The 23,393-nt window shown below is 32.9% G+C and overlaps 1 protein-coding gene across 2 annotated transcripts in view; it reads right to left on the minus strand.

Annotated features, from left to right (window-relative positions):
• The window catches only part of TMPRSS15 (transmembrane serine protease 15), a gene marked incomplete at both ends in the record, with an annotated part of 140,241 nt that overhangs the window by 76,086 nt on the left and 40,762 nt on the right, over nucleotides 1-23,393 (minus strand). For both annotated transcript variants that reach the window (XM_081301347.1, XM_081301346.1), the window contains 7 exons: nucleotides 683-818; nucleotides 2,070-2,220; nucleotides 2,534-2,639; nucleotides 12,018-12,167; nucleotides 12,822-12,962; nucleotides 17,335-17,441; nucleotides 22,046-22,154. In XM_081301347.1, the coding sequence (XP_081157473.1) occupies nucleotides 683-818; nucleotides 2,070-2,220; nucleotides 2,534-2,639; nucleotides 12,018-12,167; nucleotides 12,822-12,962; nucleotides 17,335-17,441; nucleotides 22,046-22,154 (900 nt within the window). The remainder of the gene's footprint in view (nucleotides 1-682; nucleotides 819-2,069; nucleotides 2,221-2,533; nucleotides 2,640-12,017; nucleotides 12,168-12,821; nucleotides 12,963-17,334; nucleotides 17,442-22,045; nucleotides 22,155-23,393) is intronic.

The following is a 23,393-nucleotide window of genomic DNA, read 5'->3' on the forward strand; positions in this document are numbered from 1 at the left end:
CTAGTTTGACTTAAGAGCACAAGTAGGCATAGAAAATTTTGTTATTTTGAGTTAAAACATCCTGTAGGGCTAGAAATTATGGTCAATACTCAGCTGCAACAAATCAGTGGCTCTATGAAGGGTTGCAAAGGCTTATAAAAGTACCATTTATAGGTCAAAAATAGGTTATGTGAGCTTGGTCTGTATGTTTAAAGTCTAATTCAACACTTTTTATTAAAAAGGCTTGATGGGCTTTAGGCTAAACTGAACTCCTCTTGACATCTTAAAATCACTCCTTCAAAAGGCCATGAGAACCTTGAGGTTCCTGTCCCCAAATCTGTAGACCACTCCATGTGGGCAATACAGTATGATTTTATTTTAGTGAAAACAAAATAATCAGCACCTTCACTACTTGAGAGAGAGAGAGAGAGAGAGAGAGAGAGAGAGAGAGAGAGAGAGAGAGAATTAAAATGATCATAAATATGATCCAGAACAAAGCAATGAGTGTCTTTTTTTGTGTGTGTAACATGCAATAGTTTGCTAGTCTAAATTTAATTATGGACTCAAGTTTACTCACTTTACTTTAACATTTGATTTTCAGTGAAAAAAATGATATAAAGCTGAAACAACAAAAAATAAGCCACATTAAGATCTACCTGAGAATGTTAATGACTTAGGGAAAATAGACATTAATGTTACTTACTAGGAAGTTCTGGTGGAGAAGTTGGGACCAAAGTTGGCTCTGGATAAAGACTCTGATTACAAATCCCATGTGTTAGGCTAATGTCATCCAATGCTATGTCACTCAAGATCTGATTTTTAATAGCACTAAAAACAACCTGAAATTCAGAGAGGTATATAAAGTGATTCCACTCAAATATTTTCTGACTTAAGTCTTCTTGTGACCTAAAATCCTCTAGAGAAACAATATCCATTTCCAAACAAATAATGTTGAGTTACTACATAGTGAATTGTTGATGAATCATGATTTTCAAGTTCTTCTGATGAGACTGCCTTTCTTATTAGGTGTACATACACACACACACATGCACTCACATATAATATATAAAAATACATATTAACATATTTAACTATATCTATAAATTATGTTAAATATATATAAATATATTAATGTACATTCCTATACTATATTTATTACTAATGATAAAGTACAATGTATAAATCTGGCATATTAAGAGATTAACAATTATAGCACAATGAAATAATAAAATAAAACAATTATAGCAAAATACTAAATAAAAATACCAAAAACTTATGAATTGTTTATTTCTGGAAAAAAGGGGAAAAAAGGGAAGGAAAGAAAGAGAGTGAGAGGAATATGATAAGGGTCATTGATTATCACTTGCTTTACATTAGGTCACAGGGGAGAACTGAAGCCTTTGATGATCAGTGTCTGTCTAAACATACATCTCCTGGAAGTGTTTTAATCTTATTTAAAAATCACCTATAAGAACATTGTTAATTTGATCAAACTAATAGGATATAATCCTATATTTCAATTGCAAAAATCCTTAGGAATAGAACACATTAAACTTTTATTTGAAAAATTAATCCATCTTAATGTGAAATAAATGATCAAAGAACTCCCAATGATACAGCTTAAAGAATTTGTTTCTAAAGGACATTAAGTCAGAGTAGGGCAAGTGGGTAGACACCAATGGGCATGGATGTCCTAAAAAGAAATGGCAATTCCCTAGAAAAAGTGCAGGGCTGACACTGGTGGGGTTTGTGTTGAAAATTTGAAAGTCCTGGGAAAATAGGGGACTTAGTTGGTCTAGTATAGAAATTTGCTAAAGAAACATGTTAAAATCTTCTATGAGGTTTCTACAGATTTTATGGACAAGCTAAACTTTCATGTAGCAAAATCTTCCTCAGTAATTTGTTTTAATGTCAACGAATAAATAAAAATAAATGTAATCAAAGAAAAACTAGGGTAGATTAGAAAATAGAGAAAATGACTTGGAAATCTTTAGAAAATAAATTATTAGCTTTTCACCATATCACTGTAATTAATTGCATTAATACCATAAAAAAGAATACAAATACAAATCACAATGTGTTTTGCAAACCTTAAATTCCTCTGTTTCATTTAATGTTACTTGTCCATAGTTCCAATTTTCTCCATAATTTCCTTCCTTTTGGAAAATTGTTTTCTCCATGTTTTTGTCATTGCTGATATTAATACTTAATTTATAGACATTTTCACCATACATATAATACCTAGTTTGGAAATAAGCAGAAATGTTTGGATTCCTACCACATTAAAGTAACTGCATTTAGGTTCTTCTAAATTCTTTACTGTCTTTTCAACATCCTCTTTTCCCTTGGGAGTGGAAAAGCAAAACACTGGAGTGTTCCAGTGTTTTGCTTTTCCATAAATTGGAAAAGTAATACTTCATGCCTTAAAACTTTGACCACCATGTCAGTGGAATCTGAGACTGGTACCCTAAAAAATACAATACCACTCATTAAATAAGATAGCATTTAATATGTGCCTTACCAGAAACTAAGAAACAAGTCAGCAGAAACATACCAGAAACTAAGGCAGGCTGGCTCCAAAGTAGGCTCCAACAGGAGGCTCAAGAGTCCGACTCGTTCTCTTCTCCCTCCTGGTCCAGTTGGTGTAGAGATGTAAAATCCTATAAAACCAAAGAAAACGTTTTTATATGCTTAAATATTAACATTTTAATTTTGTGAGATATATTATTCATAAACAAGACTAACAGATGAAAACATTAGAAAACATACATAGGACCCTGGACTTGAGTTGAGAAAGCAGCACCTCTGTCATAACAAACTGCTGTTTAGGAAAATCATGTCACAACTGACAGCCTTCTAATTTAATTCCAATTTTCTACATGTTTAGAGACAGTCAGTACTTTGCAGTGTGAAGATATGCTGGTGGGCTAACTCATGATATACTCAAGTATTTAAATTCACATGTGAAGGCAAGATTAAGCATTTCAAAGACTGTCAGTTTCATATTACATTTACTATATTACATATCTGTAAATAAAAATTCACCTAATTTTATAATGTTTTCATCTTCCTGTGCTCCTTTGAATGATAAGTAATCAGGTCATAGAAGAACAGGAGGCATGCTAATCCATATAAAAGCTTTTAAAATAGCACAGGCCACTGCATAAAGTGCTGTCTGGTCTAGAATTCATTATCCCAACCAACGATTTGTGTCATTGGATGTGTACAAAGTGTTGTTGGATAAGAACATTTTGAACATTTTCTTAGGGAAATTTATTTTATTCTTCATTTACTACTCATATATTATGACAGGAGGCAGGGAACATGAGATATGATATGAAGCAAGTAAATATTAGATTAGTCTAATTTGATTGCAATGCAGTTTTTATGAAATGGTAAAATTTAGAGTTTTCTTGAAATCAAGCATCTTCTCTCCTGTGTTTTACAACAGAAAAATATAGGCAATGTTGCATATAAATTTCAAATTCATACAGTTATAACATGCAGAGTAAGAACAAGACATGAAGAAAAGAAATACTAGTAATACTTTCTTTAGATACATAACTGCACATTTAGAACAGGGAGATAAAAATTACTCAGAATAAATGAATGTTTTATCAAGGTGAAATTATGGTCAAATATCTTAATAACTGTAATCTATACATATTCATTTGAGTTGACCATAAAGTATAAAATAAATATAGGTGTATTTAACATTTTATATTACTATCACATTATGTGTATTTTATATATGCTATGATATTTCATGAATAATCATTTTAGCTATTTAGTGCTCAGTTATACAACCCAATGAAAAAGAGCAGTATAGATATAGAGGAGAAGTACCCAAATCTACTCTTTAAATGCCCAACTCTAAATCCATATTGAGGTGACTTTACTTTTAGTTGTTTAGGACAGTAAGGGAAGAAATAACTAAAATAAACTTGAATGCCATAGATAAGTAATGAAATGTTTAAACACTTCAAAAATACTTGTAATTATTTGAAATTATATAACACTAACACACGTCATGCTTCTATTTATGTTTGGTCACATTCATAGTCAATTGGTTATGATTTGAAACATTTTGAGTCTGTTATTTACTCATTAAACTATAATATACATAGGATTTTTAGTCATCAAGATATGACTTCATTTATACATAAAATAGATTAATCATATCGACTCTAGTACTTTATGAACTTTGCTTAAATAAGAAAATAAATAAACAAATAAGCACAATTTAGCAAATATTATATAGATTTATACATTCTGGAATATAGTAAAATAATATATAGCATTAAATTACTATTTTTGTGATATCACTTAACTCTTTAGTTAACAAAGTAGAAAATGAAAGAAAATTATAAATTCTAAAAGCTGAGGATTGTAGTTTACCTAAAAATACAGTCAGTCCAACCACCTAAGTGTCCTTTAATTTGACAATAATTTACCTGTACAATCTTATTTAATACATGTCAGATACATTAGAGATCACTGCATTCCAAGGAAATCCATTTCATTTCATTATGATTAGATTTTTTTAAGATTACACATTTATGCATATATCATTTCTAATTTTGACCTTTGGAAGCAAAAATGATAGATCATTTGTTAGATATGAAAATGTTTAAGGAGGGCTGGGGGTGTGCCTTAATGGTGGAGTACTTGCCTAGCATCTGCAAGGCTCTGGGTTCAATCCCCAGCACTGAAAAAAAATGTGATTAACAATGTTTAAAGGCCTCTATTTTGTCATTTCTGTCTTCTCAAGCTTTTACATCCTTTTTGCCTTTAATAATTTGAATGTGATAAAATTTATGTTTGGATCTTGTTAAGGTTTGGGTATGAGGTACTCTCCAAAAGCTCATGTGAATGCAGGAATCTTCAGAGGTGAAAGATTGTGAAAACTGTAACCTGAACAGTCCATTCTAGTTTGAATGGACTAATTAATTGGGTAATAACAATAGTCAGGTGGGGTGTGGCTGGAAGATTGGGTCACTGGAGGTTCATTTTTCCTTTGGCTCTCTTTCCCTCCTTTTCTGTTTCCTGGGTGCCAAGAATGGAGTAGTGCTCCTATGCCACTTTGGTCTACCATGATGTTCTGCCTCACTTTGAGTCCAGAGCTATGGAGTTGGCTAACCATAGACTTAACCTCTGAAACCATGAGCCAAAACAAACTTTTCCTTCTCTAATTTGTTTTTGTTAGGTATTTGGGTCATAGTAATGAAAAGCTCACACTCATCTTCATTTGATATGTTCTCAATTAATTGTATATCCAGTTGATTCCACTCAAAGTAAGAAACCAGATACCAGATATTCACATAGTATATTTCTGGAGATCTCATCAGGTGGAGGAGCATATGACAACACTAGAAATGATGAATTAAGTCACAATCATTACTTTTCTTTATTTCCAAATGTGTTTTCGTCCAAATTCTCTACCCCTCCTTGCAAGTTCTTCATCACCTACACCATTGCTTGATAATGCTTCCTTGTGGGCAATCTAGTTCATCCTTTATTCAAAATCACAAACTTTCTCTCTCTCTCTCTCTCTCTCTCTCTCTCTCTCACTCTCTCTCTTGCCTAGTAACTAAATTAAGTATAAATTCACTCTGAGATTTGAGGGCTCTGTCCTAAACCTTAGTATCTTCCAGACATAGTTCTTCTTATTCTTCTAATTTTATGTAGAACTTCCATAAATTTATTTTAATATTTCCAAATATTTAGAAGTTTTATTACCTTTTGTGTCTTTCCCCTCATATTTTTCTGTTCTTATATTTTCTCTTCTGATTATGTCTTGTTAAAATCTTATTTTAGTCAAATTATCATCTCCTTCAGAAATTCTTCCAGTTAGAAGCATCCATTTTTTCATGTGAATTCTTAATGGCATGTTGTACTTCTCTGATGTTTGTTAATATAAATGTTATGCATTTTATTTACAAATATGCATGTGTGTGTGTGTGTGTGTGTGTGTGTGTGTGTGTGTGTGTGTGTGAGATGCTGGGGATAAAACCCAGGGCCCTACACATGCTTGGTAAATGTTCTATCACTGAAACACCCAGTCCTAACATTTAACTTTTAAAACTTGTTAGAAGTTTGGGAGAAAGAAAGATAACTTGTTCATATTTGTATTTTCTATGTGGACTAGTTAACTATTGTTTAGTACATTTTTATTCTGATTTAATTTACTTTTATGTTTATTAAAGTTCTATACAAAAAGGAATGATTAAACAGATATTTTCCATAAACACATGGAACTCATATGGTCAAATGATAATATCTCCCAACTTTCTTGAAATGTCTTCTAGAGTTTTCAGAATTGACTTTTAAGTTGGTTTAAACCCAGAAATATGTTTTTTTAATTTGAGCACATAGTCTACCCCTTTCTTGAGCTATTAGGCTTTTCTTACAACTTCCTCGTGTAACTTTTTCTGTCTATTTCTCCATAAACAAAACTTAACCTCTTTCTATCCAACAAATCAGTTCAAGAGAAAAAATTGTTTGGGGTGTGTGTGTGTGTGTGTGTGATGATGATGATGCAGAGAACAGAACCTGGAGAAAGCCCTGCATTCTGGAAACCTGATGCTCTTGCTCAAGAAGAGGCTGATAGAAGGAGGTTTGTGAGAGGTAAGTGTGTATATGAAATTAACTGGAAACTATAAATGAATGGTATTGAAAGTTTTAGGTTGGGAAATGGTTAAAATTCAGTCAGATTCTATAAACAATAGAATCTGACTGAATTTTAACCATTATTTTTATTTAAAAAAATTAATATCAGAAAGAAGATAAGAAAACAAGAATATTACTTTGAAAACACTAAAGTTACACTTGGAAAAATTTTGTATGCTAAGAGACATCTAAAAGCCTAGCACACTTTTGAAAATTGAGCCAAATAACTGTTTTACTCCCCAGTATGCTACGGTACTACAGACAATTTTTGCCTCTGAATACTTTTGTGGCATGAAGAGAAAATAGTTATAACAAAAAACATTTATATAGCATTTCCTATGTGTCAGGCATTTTTCTAATTTTTTTTAAACATACCAATCAATTGAATACTTATGCCTATTAAACTGGGGTCCTATTATCATCAACTTTTCTTTCTGGAATAGAAAACTGAGGCAGAGAGAGAGAGAGAGAGAGAGAGAGAGAGAGAGAGAGAGAGAGAGAGAGAGAGAGAATAGATAATTTGCCTAAATGGAAGGTCTGAGATTTAAACCTTGCTAAGATTCGCAGGTCCACATTTACATCATCTTCAGTTCTACATACACTGGTTCCAAAAGCATTAGAAACAATTACAGTTTCCTTGAAAAAGGCGAGGAAAGAAACAGTTTCCTTGAAAAAGGCGAGGAAAGAAACACTTTCTTTGGGTTATCTAGCCGTTGGGTGACCCTTCCACTTCTGAAGTCTTACATATTGCTGACCTCGCTTTTCCCTGTGTGTTCTGAACAAATCAGCCACTTAGGAACACCCTGAGATGGTGCCCTGCATCAAAGCTTCCATTTTCCCCCAATTTCTTTGCTTCTAAGAAGTAAAGAGAAAGCTGCACATTGACAGGACACAGATTTAGGAGCTGTGGCTCTACCAAGAAAGAGTTCTTTAGAAGGTCTGGAAAACTGAAGGGGCTTAGATGTTCTTCCCTAAAGCCATGCTAATTCAAAGTTCATCTGTTTCATTTAGGCCTTCCTGTCATTTAAAGTGGAGGCAAAGAAAAAAAAAAACCCTGCATAGATAAGAGGAACAGCAGGAGAGACTTAATTCTCTTCCATTTCATAGGATGTTCTGACACATGAAAAAGCCAGTTGGAAGAAAAATGTCCCTGGGGGTGAACGACTGGTAGATTATGAAATCACACATATGAGAGTTAGAGAGAACCTATGAAGACCTACCGTGGTCCTCATTACCTCACTGCCTCTGGTGTGCTCTGACCTGCTCTACCTTGTCTAATTTTAAATAACTCCTGCTACATGACTTTCTCCTGAGACTTCATTTCCCACCCAACTATTTAAAAATCTCCATCTGACATTCCACCTGCTTCCCTTTTGTCAATTTCATCATCTACTTTCTTTAGTTATGTAATCTGTGGGCAACCCGAAGCCTTTTCTCTCCTGTGATGCACTAACACTCTTCAAATATCAGTGAAATTATTTTATCTCTTATTATGATGACATAAAAGTAGAAAAATGATAATTCAAATGTCAAGGATTTCAACTACATAAAAGGTTTCTGTCATAGTCAATAGATATAAATGCTTTCTTCACTTTGCTGTAACTACTCTTGTCCAACTGTGGTAGAGATATTTTTTGATTACACTATGGGAACAACTGGTCAGATTGTTTGACTCTTAGGCCTTCTACAGAGGGCTAGGGTGACTATTGTATAGGAGTTAGTCTTCCTCTTGTAGGTTACTACTTTATCCATGGAGGATTGGCTCTGAGATATAATTTATTCAAGAAAGATTAATTATATAGAAGAATATGCATGTCACCATTCTGGGTACTAAATGCTTTTGGCCTTATGGGACTGACCATCTATATATAGCAATGTTTTTTTATGTTTAGGTCCACACTAGTGACTAAATTGCAATATCCTATTATGACTCCTTTCAGACTATGTCTAGAATCTAACCTCTTCTTACCATATCTAATCCTTGATCTGAGTCCCTTGACTTCTTCTCTAGTGTTATGGTTTGGATGTGAGGTGTCCCCCAGATGCTCACATGTGAGACAATGCAAGAAGGTTCAGAGGAGAAATGATTGGATTGTGAGGATCTTAACCCAATCTGTGAATTAATCCCCTGATAGGGATTAACTGGTAATGGAAGTGGTAGAGTGTGGCTGGAGGAGGTGGGAATTAGGGTTGTAGCTTTGGGGTATGTATCTGTATCTAGTTAGTGGAGTCTTTCTTTCTTACTGATCCCCATGTGAGCTGCTTCCCTCTGCTATACTCTTTCACCATGATGTTCAGCCTCACCTTGAGCCCTGAGAATGCACCTGGCAGTCTATGGATTGATATCTCTGAAACCATAAACCTTTCCAAATAAACTTTTCTCCTCTCCAATTGTTCCGGTTAGGTCTTTTAGTCACAGCAGTGAAAAAGCTGACTAAAACATCTAGGTCAAGGAAAAGCCTTGCATAAGTCTCCCTGTGTTATGGTTTGGATCTTGAAAGTTCCCCACAGTCTCATAATTTGAAGATGTGATCCTCAATGCAGACAGGTTCTGAGGTGGGGCTTTGGAAAAGTCAGGATCATGAGGGCTCTGACGTCATCTGGGGATAAATCCATTAATAACTGAATGAACTACTGGGAGTTCATGAAAACTGTAGGCAGATGGGCATGGTTGGAGGATGAAAGTCACTAAGGGAATTCAATTGGGGACTATATATTTTTCCAGGCTCTCTCTACCTGCTTGCTTCATGACTTCCATGATCTGAGCAGTTTCCCTTTGCTATGCCCTTTAACTATGATATTCTTCCTCACCTCAAATAGAAAGAAATGGAAAGAGTGGACCATGATCTGAAAAGCTCTGTAACTATGAGTCAAAATACATTTTCCTCTTTTAAATTTGTTCATGTCAGTTATGTTGGTGACAGCAACAAAAAGCCGACTAACAAATCAGGCAACACTCTTGCCCTTCCACTCACTATTCTGCAACTACCAGTCAGAGTGAATGAAGCCTGCCACTCCAGTGCTCACCTTAACTAGCTCTTCATTTCAATTAAACAGTCAGAACCATAGAAAAGGCATCATCGTCTGAACCCTACGCCCTACTCACTGCACTCCAGTCACCCTGGCCTCTCCTCTCATCTTCAAACCGGTTGGGCATGCTCCCCTTTAGAATCTTAGCCCTGCTTGTTCCCTCTGTCTAGAATTATCTATGTGTTTAATTCCTTAATTGTTTGGGGTTTTGATTTATATGTCACTTTTCAATGATGCCTAATCTGATTACCTTATTTTAAATATAATGGCATTTTAACGCCTGACTTTCCTTTTTCCTTTGCCAAGGTTCACAGTTTTTCAGACTATTCATCTACAATTAACCTAGCAGAACTTCCTATATGTTCTGCTTATTTTCTACTTTTCCATTGCAGAATATGTGATCTGTGAAAGCAGGAAATATGATTTATTTTGTTAATGGATGTATTCTGAGTATTTTGAATAGGGCCGGGACTCACAAAAAGCTTCTCAAATAAAGGAGCGAAAGCATAAATGGAAAAGAGCTCTTGGTGATGATTATGAACATTGGTTAAGATAATTCATTTTTTTAGAGAAAGATTTTGATCCAGATGCAGAATGATGAACCATATTTTAATATTTTAGAGATGTCATTATCTAAAGAGTCAGTATTTATTAGAAACATTACTATTCTGAATAAATTAACCCTATAATGTTACTTAACTCTTTGTCACTCATAATTAGCATTAAATTAACCATTTACTTTTCATGGGATAAAAATGAAGATACTGATCTTCATAACAGAAGTGACTATTAATAACAAATTACAAAGAACATGTACTTAGTTTTTTTGCTATAAGATATTTGATTTATCCAAAAAATATTCAGAATTACTTATTGAGTCAAAATTTTAGACATTGGCTCATCTATTAAAATTAATGTTACATTCTGATTAAATTTAGGCATTGTTAATACTGTAGAAATTCAAATATAAAAAATATCAGATTCTTGTTCCTGATACTAAGAATACTACAATGAAAATAAACCACTGGGTTAGAAGATGCAGTGTTCTTTGATAGGGGGGATAAAAAAAAGGGCTTATCATGTTTGTTGAAAGGAAAGAAAGGTTTCAACTTGAAATTTCTCAGAGTGTAGAATTGGTGATATGTGATCTGTGTTATTAATGTCTGGAATTGCACATTGTTAAAGGAGACTTTTTGTTTTGTTTTGGTACCAGAGATTGAACCCAGGTTGCTTAATCACTGAGCCACAACACTAGCCCTTGTTTTTATATTTTATTTGGATACAGAGTCTCACTGAGTTACTTAGGAACTCACTAAATTGCTGAGGCTGCCTTTGAACTTGTGATCCTGCTGCCTCAGTCTCCAGAGCCACTGGGATTAGAAGTGTGTGCCACCATGGCTGGCCAGGAGGCTTTTAATATGTATTTTAAAACTGAATTGTATTTTCACCAGCAACTTTTCAACTAATCACATTGTAGGATGGATTTTGTCTACTAAAGTTGTATAAATGCACAAATTCTATTTTGTTCTCTTTGTAGTTTTCATTAGTTTTTTAAGATTCCATTTCTTCTAAATTCACAAACCTTTGTTCAGTAATTATATTTGTATCCTGGTTATATGCTTCTGAGGCTCTCAGGAGTGATCTTCTCAACAGAAGATTCTTATCTCCTGATTCTTCTCTATGATTCTGGTTTTCTTAGTCAAATACTATCATCTCTGATGTTAATGTGTCCACCAGGAATCCAATTCTAATATCACATTCTCATAAAAATGTACTAAACAGATCACAGCCTTCCCTTAAGACAGTGATCTACCCTCAGGCTTCCACAGGGTCTCCAGAAAAAATTCATCTATCTGTCCTGCAATGTGATATGATATTATAAATAAAAATTCTAAGGAATTATTTAAAAATAAACTGAGCTAACAAGTTCATCAAGACATCAGGGTATAAGATCAATATACAAAATGAATTTTTTTTCTGTGCACTAGCAATGAATAATCAGAAAATAAAACTAAAGCAAAGCAGACCAACACTCTGAAAAGGAAACTACCTTACATAAATCATTTAGTTAATAATAAATGGTAAATGTAGGATGACAACCTGTCTCTTTATTTCTAATGGCCTTTTTGTGTATGCTTGAAAATATTGCAAATAAATATATATGGTAAAAGTATATTTCTTGAAACGTTAAATTTTACTTGTTATTTGATTATCATTTTTCATTTAAATAAATTTAGTAGCGCATGATTTTAAGAAAAAGTTCTGAAAAGTCTTGTTGATTTAATATTCCTCTGACATACCCTTTTTGTTTTAAATTATGAATTAAATATAAATTATACCTGAAATATTGCCAAAAGTATGGTCAAAATTTGGTCCAGTAAAAGGAGGGTAGGTGGATCCTGGAATCCTTTCCCATTCATTGTCATCATTTAGATCCTGGATCCAGAAACAAAAGCCATCCTCAAAATCACAGTTAATTTTTTCATAATCTGTGAAATAAAAATGAAAGAGTGAGCCCTAAAATTAAGTTCACAATATAAGTAGTTACATTAAGTTATGTTGAAAATAATCTAACTTTGTAGAGTTTATAATTGAGTGGGATAAGTAAAAACATCCTTTTCTATTAATCTTCACTTTATTTCACTACATTAAGTCTGAAAAATCTTTTCTTTTCAACTGTGTTAAATTAATGTTTCTAATATTCATCATGATGTGAGCAAATACAAGCTTTTGTTATCTAAGTTTTACATCTTATCTCCATTGGTTTACCCACACAAACTTTAATCCCCCAATTTTTCTCTCCTTATTATTAAATTTAGTACTTTGATCAAAATTATGTCTACATGGAAACAGCTCTGAATTAGTTTAATCAATAATATTTTACTTGTAATATTGCACTATATAACATTTTAAATTTAATTTTTATATCAATTTATAATTTTTCCAAGTTGGTTATTAGATTTCGATGAAGAATGTGAACTATATTATAATTTACAATTTCTTTCTGGCATTAAAAGAGATGTACATAAAATATGTTCATAATGAAATTCCATGATGAACATTTTATGTCTTGATACTTTTAAAATTCTATTAAAATATTAGGAACCTGAAAATGCAAAGGATTAAGAGTAAATTATACTTACTATTAAGCTCACTGCTATTAAATGCAGTATATGTTGCACTAAAGCCAATATAATCATTTTCATCAGATTCTATGAGAAAGGTGAGAGTAACTTGATTGGAAAAGATTCTAATTGTGCCAGGACTACTTTCCCAAAGGGAAGCTACAAAAGAAAATGAATTACGGTTATAGGAATACATCCATTTATCCATCATTCTGATATTACTCAGTTAACTAAAAGCATTACATTTGTGATTTACTTAATTGAAGTGTGTTTTCTAAGTATTGGAAAACCTCAAATTATTACACATATTTATGGTTTAAAAAACTTTTTCATTTTTAATTAGTAGGTACATACATTGTGTACACATATGAAAAGAAAAGATGTATTCTTTTACTGAAAATGTTCCTGTAAGAAACACAAATTTAAACAGTTCTTAAACCAAAAGTTAGTTTGGCTCATCAGTTATATCCTATGCCATACCAAAGGAGCTAAAATGCAGTCACAATGTTAGAAAAAAGAGTATATCTTTGTTTCTTTTTCTGATATAATTGTAGGACATCAATATAATATGATTAAGTATTGAATCCATAGCACTTTATATTGATTTTTATTCTTGTTCTTTCTGCCTTAACTCTAAGCCACATAAATGTTATCTTTCAATTTTGATTCTTAAGGGAGTGAGAAATAGCCTTAGCTTTTAATTTTTTTTTCCATTTTATTTATTTATTAATTTGTTTGTGCTGCTGGGGATTGAACCCAGGGCTTTGTGCATGCAAGGCAAGCACTTCACCAGCTGAGCTATATCCCCAGCCCATGTTTTTAAATTTGTAAACCCCAGATATACACACATAAACAGATATACATAAAATATTTAAATTACCTGAACATACAGAAGAAAATAAGTCTAAAAGAGTTTCTTATTGGTAGTTGTAATGAAAAAACAAGTTAAGAAAGAATGATTTAATATTTTATCAGATAATGTGACCTAGATATCAGATTCTGGTCTGTGAAATTTACCACACTTGCAGACAAAGCATCACTGTTATTTTTGAGTTTTAAGTTCACATCTTAATATTTTCCTCTAAAATGTGTGTCATCCAGTGTTTCCTAATGAAGAATTATATTGATTATTTAGACTCCTCCTACCAGCATATGTAATTGTGTAACCAAAATTGCTCTCATGTTGAAAAACTTTGTAGTTCATAAGTGTCTAGTCACTTAAGGTATGTAAATATTCCAGAAAGTTTCCTTTAAACCTGTCTGCCTTTCTCATTCTTGCTTTCTTTCTACAGCATTGGAATTCTCTGGCACAACTGTTTTTGGATGGATGTGAATGAGGCTGGTGGTGGCTCAATGGCACCTTTGATGATTGTAATGTGTTAGGATTCCTACGTTTTCCAATGTTATTGCACTGGTCTAAGTAGACTGCAGGTATGTCCTCAGATCCATTAACCTGCATCAGAAATAGACAATAACCCCTTATAAAGAGTATAAAATATGTGTCTGTAGACATTTTTTTAAAACTTTCCTCAGATTTTTAAGGTTTCCTTGAACCACAGATCCAATGAAAGTCATGTATCTTATGTATAAACAAAGACAGTAGAGGGTGGTGGTTAAGAACTGGGGTTTCAGAGTCAGTATTCAATTCAGTTCTTGCTATATGTCTGAGTAGATTTCTCTGTGCCTCAATTTTCTCCATGATAAGAAATTTTTCATAAAGATTTGTTATAAGGAGTAAATCATTTCCATTTGGAAGGGGGACTGCTGATAGTAAGTGCTCAATGAATGCTAGCGATGGTACATCTCTCACACCAATTTATTATAAGCCCTGAAAAGGCACAGATTATGACTTAATGCTTTCTGTACCTCTGCCATTATGTCAGAGTATGGGAGAAGTTTAGTCAATATTTGAGCGCATGTATTAAGATGTGAGTACACAGAGTGATACAGTTTGCCTACATAAAAGAAATGCCTTTTGTTGAAAGAAAAAAGAAACCAACTGCCTGATAATTTTATAAAAGGTGAATTTTTCCTATATTACATGATAGAATAAAATTTTCAACACTAATTCCTTACAAAAATACAGTATTTTTTCCAAAAATTCAATAATCTATAAATAATAATTTACATAGAGTTGTCAAGCAGTCCCACCTGAATGTGAACTAACTCCTCATTTTTCTTCTAACAGCAATGACCCTGGTGAATAGGTTTTGTGAAAGAGAGCAGGGAAACATGATAAAGATGCTGGAGAGTTGGGATTTGTTTATCCTGATTAGCCCAATCAAGAATACAGCAAATATTTCATGGTGTTAGACAGTTTTATAATTTCTCTAGATAATCCATTTTTCCTAATTTCCTAATATCTAAATATTTTCCAAATGATAAAAATTACAACAGCATTTGAGATACATTTCCTAATTGGAATTGAATGAAAGTAAATCGGATAAGTATCTCTCACACAAAATATTTGCAGAGCTTTTAGATGGGCTTGTGAACTGAAAACGAAAGTTTTGAAATTATTTCAATATGAAATAACTCTAAAGTCATGAAAAATTACTGCTTGTCTCCATTGAAAACTCACCTTAATACCATACAATAGAAATATAAACCTATAAATCTAAATTTAAATCCACAAATACTGAAATTTTTTACATTATACCATTTACTATGCTTGATGCTAGGCGTATGATATTATTGCTTTTCTTTAAAAAACTATTATTTTCATTATAAAATTTGTTTTAACAATCAAATGTTTTTATTTTTTTCTGATTACAATTAATTTTTTTTTCAAAACTTTGAAATAAAAATTTTAGATGGTCTTAAGCAAAGGACCCTGTTTTAATTTGAAACATTTTCATAGACCTCTTTGTACTCTCTTTCATATTACATTTTAAGGTAATTATTTGTGCATTATTTGCATCATTACATTTAACTATTTTAAAATTTATTCATAAATTACTGATAGTCTAATCATTGAAAATAATATTTAGATGAATCAAGGTGTTTGAAGAGTAAAGGACTGTGAGAGTACCTACCACTTACAGAGCATTTAACTTTCTTTAATTTAGATTTCATCATCTGTAACGGAGAAACTGTCCTAATTGTTGTGAGGGGAGCATTTATTAAGCTGAAAAAGTCCTGACAGAATAACTCCATGCATTATAAGAGATCAATGTATAATAAAATTTATTAATGTCACATTAGCCTTTGAAAATATTTATATAAACTTGAATATTTACCCATCTATGTAAATATTTATGTTGATTATAATTTCAAAGAAGAGCATTTTTCAATAACAAAAATGATTATGAAATAATTGGTCCATTTATTTAAGCCAAATGTTATTTACCACGAGTTCACGTTTTATGCATTCTCATTACTCTATTTGAATTTGGGCTTTCAAAGCACAATGAAAAATTCCATTATTCATTAAGTATTCAACTTTTCTAGTCAATTAATTAATTAATTTAGCTAATAAATCAAATTTTAATTCAATTAAAGTTAAATAGGTTATGTAAAATAAATTCATCAAAATTTAACTTAATTAAAATTAAAATAATCTGTTTAAAACAATAGATTAAGATAACTGAAATGCAAAGAGTTTTGATTTGATTTCTGCCTCTAACATAACTATTTCTGTGAACTTGGGATCATTTGACTTTTTGGATCTCATTTGACTCCTATACATACTTTGCAGATTTGTTGAAAATATTAAATAAGAAGATCTACATAAATCATTCTGTAGTGTCAGATCAATAGCATCCATAAAATCTAAATATTATTAACACTTATTTAAATATTTCCCATGTCACTCAATCAATTAAAGTCATTTTATTTTAGATATGATTTACTTTTCACTACCCACAATCTGGATGTCAAAATGACAAAACTTTACTATTAAGATTCCTCCTAGAATTCTGTCCCTTCTTAAACTGTATACCATAAATAGAACTGTGAACTCTGAGGCCAAAGAGAACAAGTGGGCTGGGAAAATACATATTACTCATGCATCTCTACCTTCTCCTCAGATTCTATTAATTTCTATATACTAATGATAAGTTGTATGTGTAGCAGTATTATCTACACTACTGTTTACTGCATTTATCTCAGATGCTAGACACTGTTTTACCCAACAGAGTGAACACTGACAGAGTTTCTGTGTGTTTATAACTTATGCAATGTCAGAGAAAATAGAATAATAAGATTTAGGGTTTGACTGAATTCTGTTTAATGGAGACTAATGTTTGAAGAATGTATGATAAACAAATATATATATAATATTTCTTTCACATTTTTTAAAAACATCAATTAGAAGAGGACAATGTGAAATAGTCACTATTTTGTTACAAAGATAACATAGAGCACTAGTTTTCTAATTTTCTTAATGAGGACTAGTTTTGCTTTTTCCTTCTAGTAACCTAAATTTCCAGTTCATATTTAGTTTAAAATTAAAGGGAAAACACCTTACTCCAAAAAGCTTCCCACATATTTTCATTTTGATGATGGATTATATTATATGCTTATAACTTACCTCTTAAAATCTTGCTTGATCCTATACCTTCATAAATATATAAAACATCTCTATAATCTGTTTTAAAGGAATCGAAGCTCAATTTGATGGAAAGTCCTTGGTTTACACTAAATTAAAGGCATAAAGAGGTTACAACGCTTTCAGCCATTATCATAATTCTTAATGTTGTCTAGAATGTGCATATATTTTCTTTTTTGGTGTTAAAAATCACATGACACCTACTTTCTTAGTGCATAGTACCATATCATTAATCATTAACACAATGTTGTATAGCAGATATCCAGAACTTATCTCTCACAAGTGAAGTTTTACAAACTGAACACCAACTGCTATTGCTCTGTACCTCCTGCACCTGACAACCACCATTCTGTTTTCATTTCTGTGAGTTTGAGGAAATTCTTATAAGGGAAATCATGCAGTATTTACTCTATGTGCCTGACTTATTTCACTTAACGTAATGTTATCAAGGTTCATCCACATCATATCATCAATAGGGCTTCCTCCTTTTTATTGTTGAATAACATTCCACTGTGTGTGTGTATAGGTCATATTTCTTTTACCCCCTTATACGTTGATGGAAACTCAGTTTCTTTCCACACCTTGGCTATTGTGAATAATGCTAACATATGCAAAGGAGTCTAGATACATCATGTGAGATCCTGATTTTAGTTATTTTGGATAAATACCCAGAACTGGGATTATTAGATCATATAGTTTTTCTGTTTTTAATTTTCTTTTTGAGAACCACATATAACCATATTATTTTACATTCTTACTGTTATTGCACAAGAATTCCAATTTCTCCACATTCTTATCAATGCTTACTTTGTTTTGATTTTGTAATGGTCATCCTAACAGGTGTGAGATGATGTCTTGTGGGGATGAATTATAGAAAATTTGAAAATGAGTAGAGATTTAGTCTCCAAAGCCAAGCAGTAACCTTGTGAGTTGACCTGTCCCAAAAGCTGGCCCTGGATGAATGAGGCCTTCTGGCTAAGGGCACAACAAGCTCATTTTTAGGTATAATTTTAGTACTAACTTGGTCTAGCAAACAAATGAGGACCTTCTCTCTAAAGGAAGTTAATTTTTAAATGTCTAAAGGTCTTTACTGAGAAATGACTATTTGTGATAAAACCCAAGATTTAACAAATGCTACATTCTAAGTCTAGTCAGGCGCTGAAGTTCACGGCTGGAGTTTAGTCTTCAAGGAGTAGAGTGACATAAAATGAAATGGTGGCTGGGAGCAGGGCACAATTAAAAGCCATTTAAGAAGAAACCCAGGTTTATGTATCTGAGTGGTGTTTGCTGCCAGGGAGATAGAACAATGGCATGTGGTTAAAAAGTTAAAAAAATTAATTAATAAAAATTTAAAAAATAATAATGAAAGAAAAACCAAAAATACAAAAATAACCTGACATGCTCTTTGTCCCTGGGTATTGGGTTCAACAGTTCTGGAGTGGATTCTGGTCTGCATGCTTTGAAAAGCTCCAGTGGTGATTGTGAGAAGATACCATTCACAGGCTCCTCTCAGATGTGCTTGGTAACCACAGGAGGTTGGCAGGAACAAGGAGATCAAGATGAAGGAGCAGAAGTTTCAGGCAGAGTTAGCTTGCTACTGAGATCTGTAGGGAATCCAGAGTCAAAGCTGAAGAAGACAGAGACAGAAGAAATAAAGAAAACTTCAGAGATGACTTCTGCTCTTTTAATTAAAGTTTTGGTGTCTGTAGGCAAGAAAAGACAGTTCTTCATTACGTGTTGCTTTTAAGCCATGATACTGAGGAATGCAAGAGAAGCAATCTAGGAGCCTTTTTGTTCTGGGTCCTTTGTCTTCTCAGAGTAGCAAATTGGAGATTGAAGAGAAAAAGTGCATACTATGTTTAGTTCTTTTTTTTTTTAATTCAAAACAGCCAACTCACTTGCAATAAAAATAAGATTACCAGAAGGCTATAATCTGATGTTTTTTTATCATATTAGGTATCTTGGTTTCCTTCTTATATTTTTAAGAGAATGAATATTTTCTAAATTTAACGTATACACTCTAATACAATTAGTAATAATACAATTAGTAATAATTGTATTATTAGATAATCTTTTTTTTTTTTTTAAATTTTTTTTTAGAGAGAGAGAGAGAGAGAGAGAGAGAGAGAGAGAGAGAGATATTTTATTTACTTTTTAGTTTTTTTGGTGGATACAACATCTTTGTTGGTATGTGGTGCTGAGGATCGAACCCGGGCCGCACGCATGCCAGGCGAGCGCGCTACCGCTTGAGCCACATCTCCAGCCCCTTAGATAATCTTTTATAATTTACTTTTGTTGAACACTTACATATACAAAGTAGTCTATATTAATTTTTATCTTTTATGATGACTTTGATCCAAGTGGTTGGGACTGCTGAGCTCTACAGATGTAAAAATTTGGGTTCACAGAGATTTATTAATTTGCCTAAAATGACACATCTCAGATTTGTCTCAGCAACACCGGCATTATTTGGCTGGGACAAATCTGAAGAAACTTGATTTGAACCCACACAGACTGTCGCACACTAACCTCCATATTCTTAATAATTTGACTCATGCTGAATGTAGTCACAATGTCAAGGGTGGGTTGGTCTAGCCCAAAATATAGTTTAGTTGTATATGAAACATTTCTCCACTTAATTGGTCTTCTATGCATAGAGAAAAGTCATTGTCTCTATACTCACTTTGATCACCATTGAAAAAAACAATAACTATATGGTACAATGAATCACTGATATAGTAATTAGGATGGAGAAGAAAAATCACTAATTAATTATGTAACTAATTCAATTTTAATTTCATCATGAAGTACAATATTTGATTTAGGATAATATTTTAGATTTTTCAGGTTTATATTATCATTCCATATCAAAAGTGAATTTCTTAAAAGAGTTTTAAAATTATTTAATAAAAATGAAGGAGACAGAAAAGAAACACAAATTCTTAAATGATAGGATGATTATTACATAAATGACATTATTATTACAGCAAAAATTTTTACTCTGCTTTGCACATAAACCCTTAAAATTTGAATTGTCTTTATTATGATATAAATTTAACCATTAAATTATTTTCAATTGGTATTAAGATTGTAAAGATTGATAAAGAAATTATTATATACATGGGTTTAAGTGAGTTTATTTCAGTACCCCTCATATTTATCTAGTATGAATTCTTTTTCCCTTGGAGTATTTCCTTCTTCATGAAGAATGCTAGGTAAAAATTCAGGTTATATAATTTGTCAGCAGTCTGCTTATTTTAATGAACAGCAATTTAATTGGTCAATTGAAATAAGAACTTGGAGACGAAGTATATAATAATGGACCTAAATGTCATTCAAGATACAGCCAAAAGGGGGCCAGGGGTTGGACTAAGTTGTAGAAGTTGTAGAAGTCTTTTCTAGTTTGCTTGAGACTAACTGTGTAACACTGATGAAGATTTGCAAACAATTTTTGGCATAATGATAAAGGAATTGCAGTTGCCCTCCATAGCCATGGGTTCTATATCCACAGATTTAACCAAGTATGAATCTCTTATGGTTTGGATGTGAAATATCCACCAAAGGCTCCTGTGTTGAAGAGTTGGTCTCCAATGTTCAGAGATGAGGTTTTGGGAAATGATTGGATCCTGAGGGCTCTGATCTCATCAATGGATTAATGGATTGATATAATAAAAAGGACTATTGGGAGGTGGAGGGGATTTCTGGGAGGTATGTCCTATCTGAAGAAATTAAGTCATGAGGAGGAGGTTGCCCTGGGAGGGTATATCATGTATCTGCTCCTTTCTTTCTTCCCTCCCTCCCTCCCTCCCTCCTTCCTTCCTTCCTTCCTTCCTTCCTTCCTTCCTTCCTTCCTTCCTTCCTTCTTTCTTCCCTCTGGAAGCCATAAGGTGAAAAACTTTGTTTTCCATGCTCTTCTTCCATGATGCACTGCCTCACCTTAAACCCGGAAGCAATGGGGCCAGCTGGCCATGAGCTAACACCTTTGAAACTATGAGCCAAAAATAATTTATTCCTACTTTAAATTGCTTTTCTCAGGTCACAACAATGAAAAGCTGACTAACAGAATCAAACATACTTAGAAATAATTGTGCTGACATGGAAAGACTTCATTTCTTGTCATTATTCCCTAAACAATCATCACAACTATTTAAATAGAATTTACATTGAACTAGTTATTATAAGTAATCTAGAGATGATTTAACATATAAGGAAGTATGTGTGGAGGTTCTATATAAATACTAGGCCATTTTATATAAAGGAATTGAGCATCCACTGATTTTGGTATTGACAAAGGTGGGGGGTTGGAACCAATTCCCTGTGGATATGGGCAGAGAACTACATTCTGAGGACAGATGCAGATGACAAGAAATTCCATTTCTTGTGACACACAGCTGTATATGTGTGCTAGTTACTTTAGTAGCATGTAATCTGTGCCAATCACGGAGAAGGAAACAAACTTGTTTCAGAGTCCAGTGATATGGCTTCATCTATTAAAAACTGTTATACATAGGACAGACTATTTTATAAAAGTAAAGATGAGAATGAAAAACTTTTGAACAGTTTGTTGTTTGAAAGAATTTTGTAGTTACTGGTAACAATTATTGTTAAAAAAAATACTACTGGAAGTGGTAAGACATTGCATCAGAAAAAGACTTTATAACTAAAGAACAGAACATAGAAGATGGACTCTTACCCTATGACCCACCGGCAAGCAATACTTGATTTAGATGGCTTTGGATAATGGATAGCCTGGAAAGACCCAGAAGATCCAGTCAATAAAAATCTTCCATCGCAAGCTGTGGCTGCAAAAAAATGCCAATTAATGTTAGACAAGAACAATCTTGAGATTTAGAGGGGTTACATTATTATCAGGTTTCCCAGCTTATAAACAGCAATTCAAAGCTGGGCAGTCTTACTGTGCTCTTATTTTCTAATACCATAATAGAGCTATTGTAGACAACATAACCCATTCTGAGTAGGTGAAAGTGTACATGAAAGAAGAAGAAGGAAATTTTCAACAATTCCATCTTTTCCAATTTTCTGAAAAATGGAATATAGACCACACTTATAATAGCATTCCACAACAAACAAGAGGAAGCAAAGCATGTGCAGAATTAAAAAGGGAACAAAACAACATCAATTTACAAAATCAATTTGCAAAGCTGGTGAAACTTTCGTAATTCTTCAAACTTTACAGATGGTTTTAGAAAGGTATAAACAGACTTGTGCTGCACAAGATTTATAGTTTTCCAAAATGTTATGCCCATGAGTCAGAGATTTGTCTGTTTGCTGGACTCTGTTTCCCAAGGCAGGATTATATCACACTTCTCCAAATCCTTTGCAGTCAGATGGAGTCATGTGACTAAGTTGGTCACTAAACTATTGTGGAAGTAATTGTGTCTATTTCCAAAAGTTCTGAAAAAAGATGTTCTGTAACATTATTATGTTCTCTGTGAGCAGATTGTAGAGAATTCTTTGGAGGACTCTGGGGGCAGAGAAGGTAAAGGAAGAAGACCTGGAACTCTGAATGCCTACAAAGAGTACAATCCCTTCCCATAATTCCTGGTGTGATATAGGTGAATTATTATTGTCTCAAATTGCTAAGATTTTTTTAATCATGGTATTAATTCTATGTTAAAGAATATGATTAGTTTGTCTGTCCCTGGAATTGCAAAGCTTTACTACAAGTGGATAAATCCAGGGTAAATCTCACTCAAAAGGGCCTCTTACAAATTTCTGAATGGAATCAAAGAGGGAGAATATTCCTGAGGGATCTTAAAATTGCAGCAATATTAAACTATTTATAACATAAATTTCAAAATGTAAAAATGCTATCATTTCAAGATGTGGGACTGTGCTGTGAGCTTTTGTATATATGCTTTCACAATGGAACAAGATAGGCTTTCAGGTTAAGCAGATGTAACTCAACCATGGATGAATAGGATTCCTGGGTGTTCAGGACTGTGACTGTGCATTGCTCAATGCTTTCTAGCGCATCATTAGGAAAAAAACTTTTTCGAGAGTGAGAATCTGTCAAATTA

Source organism: Spermophilus citellus (assembly GCF_964194105.1).
Source record: "Spermophilus citellus genome assembly, chromosome: 7".
NCBI lineage: Eukaryota > Metazoa > Chordata > Mammalia > Rodentia > Sciuridae > Spermophilus > Spermophilus citellus.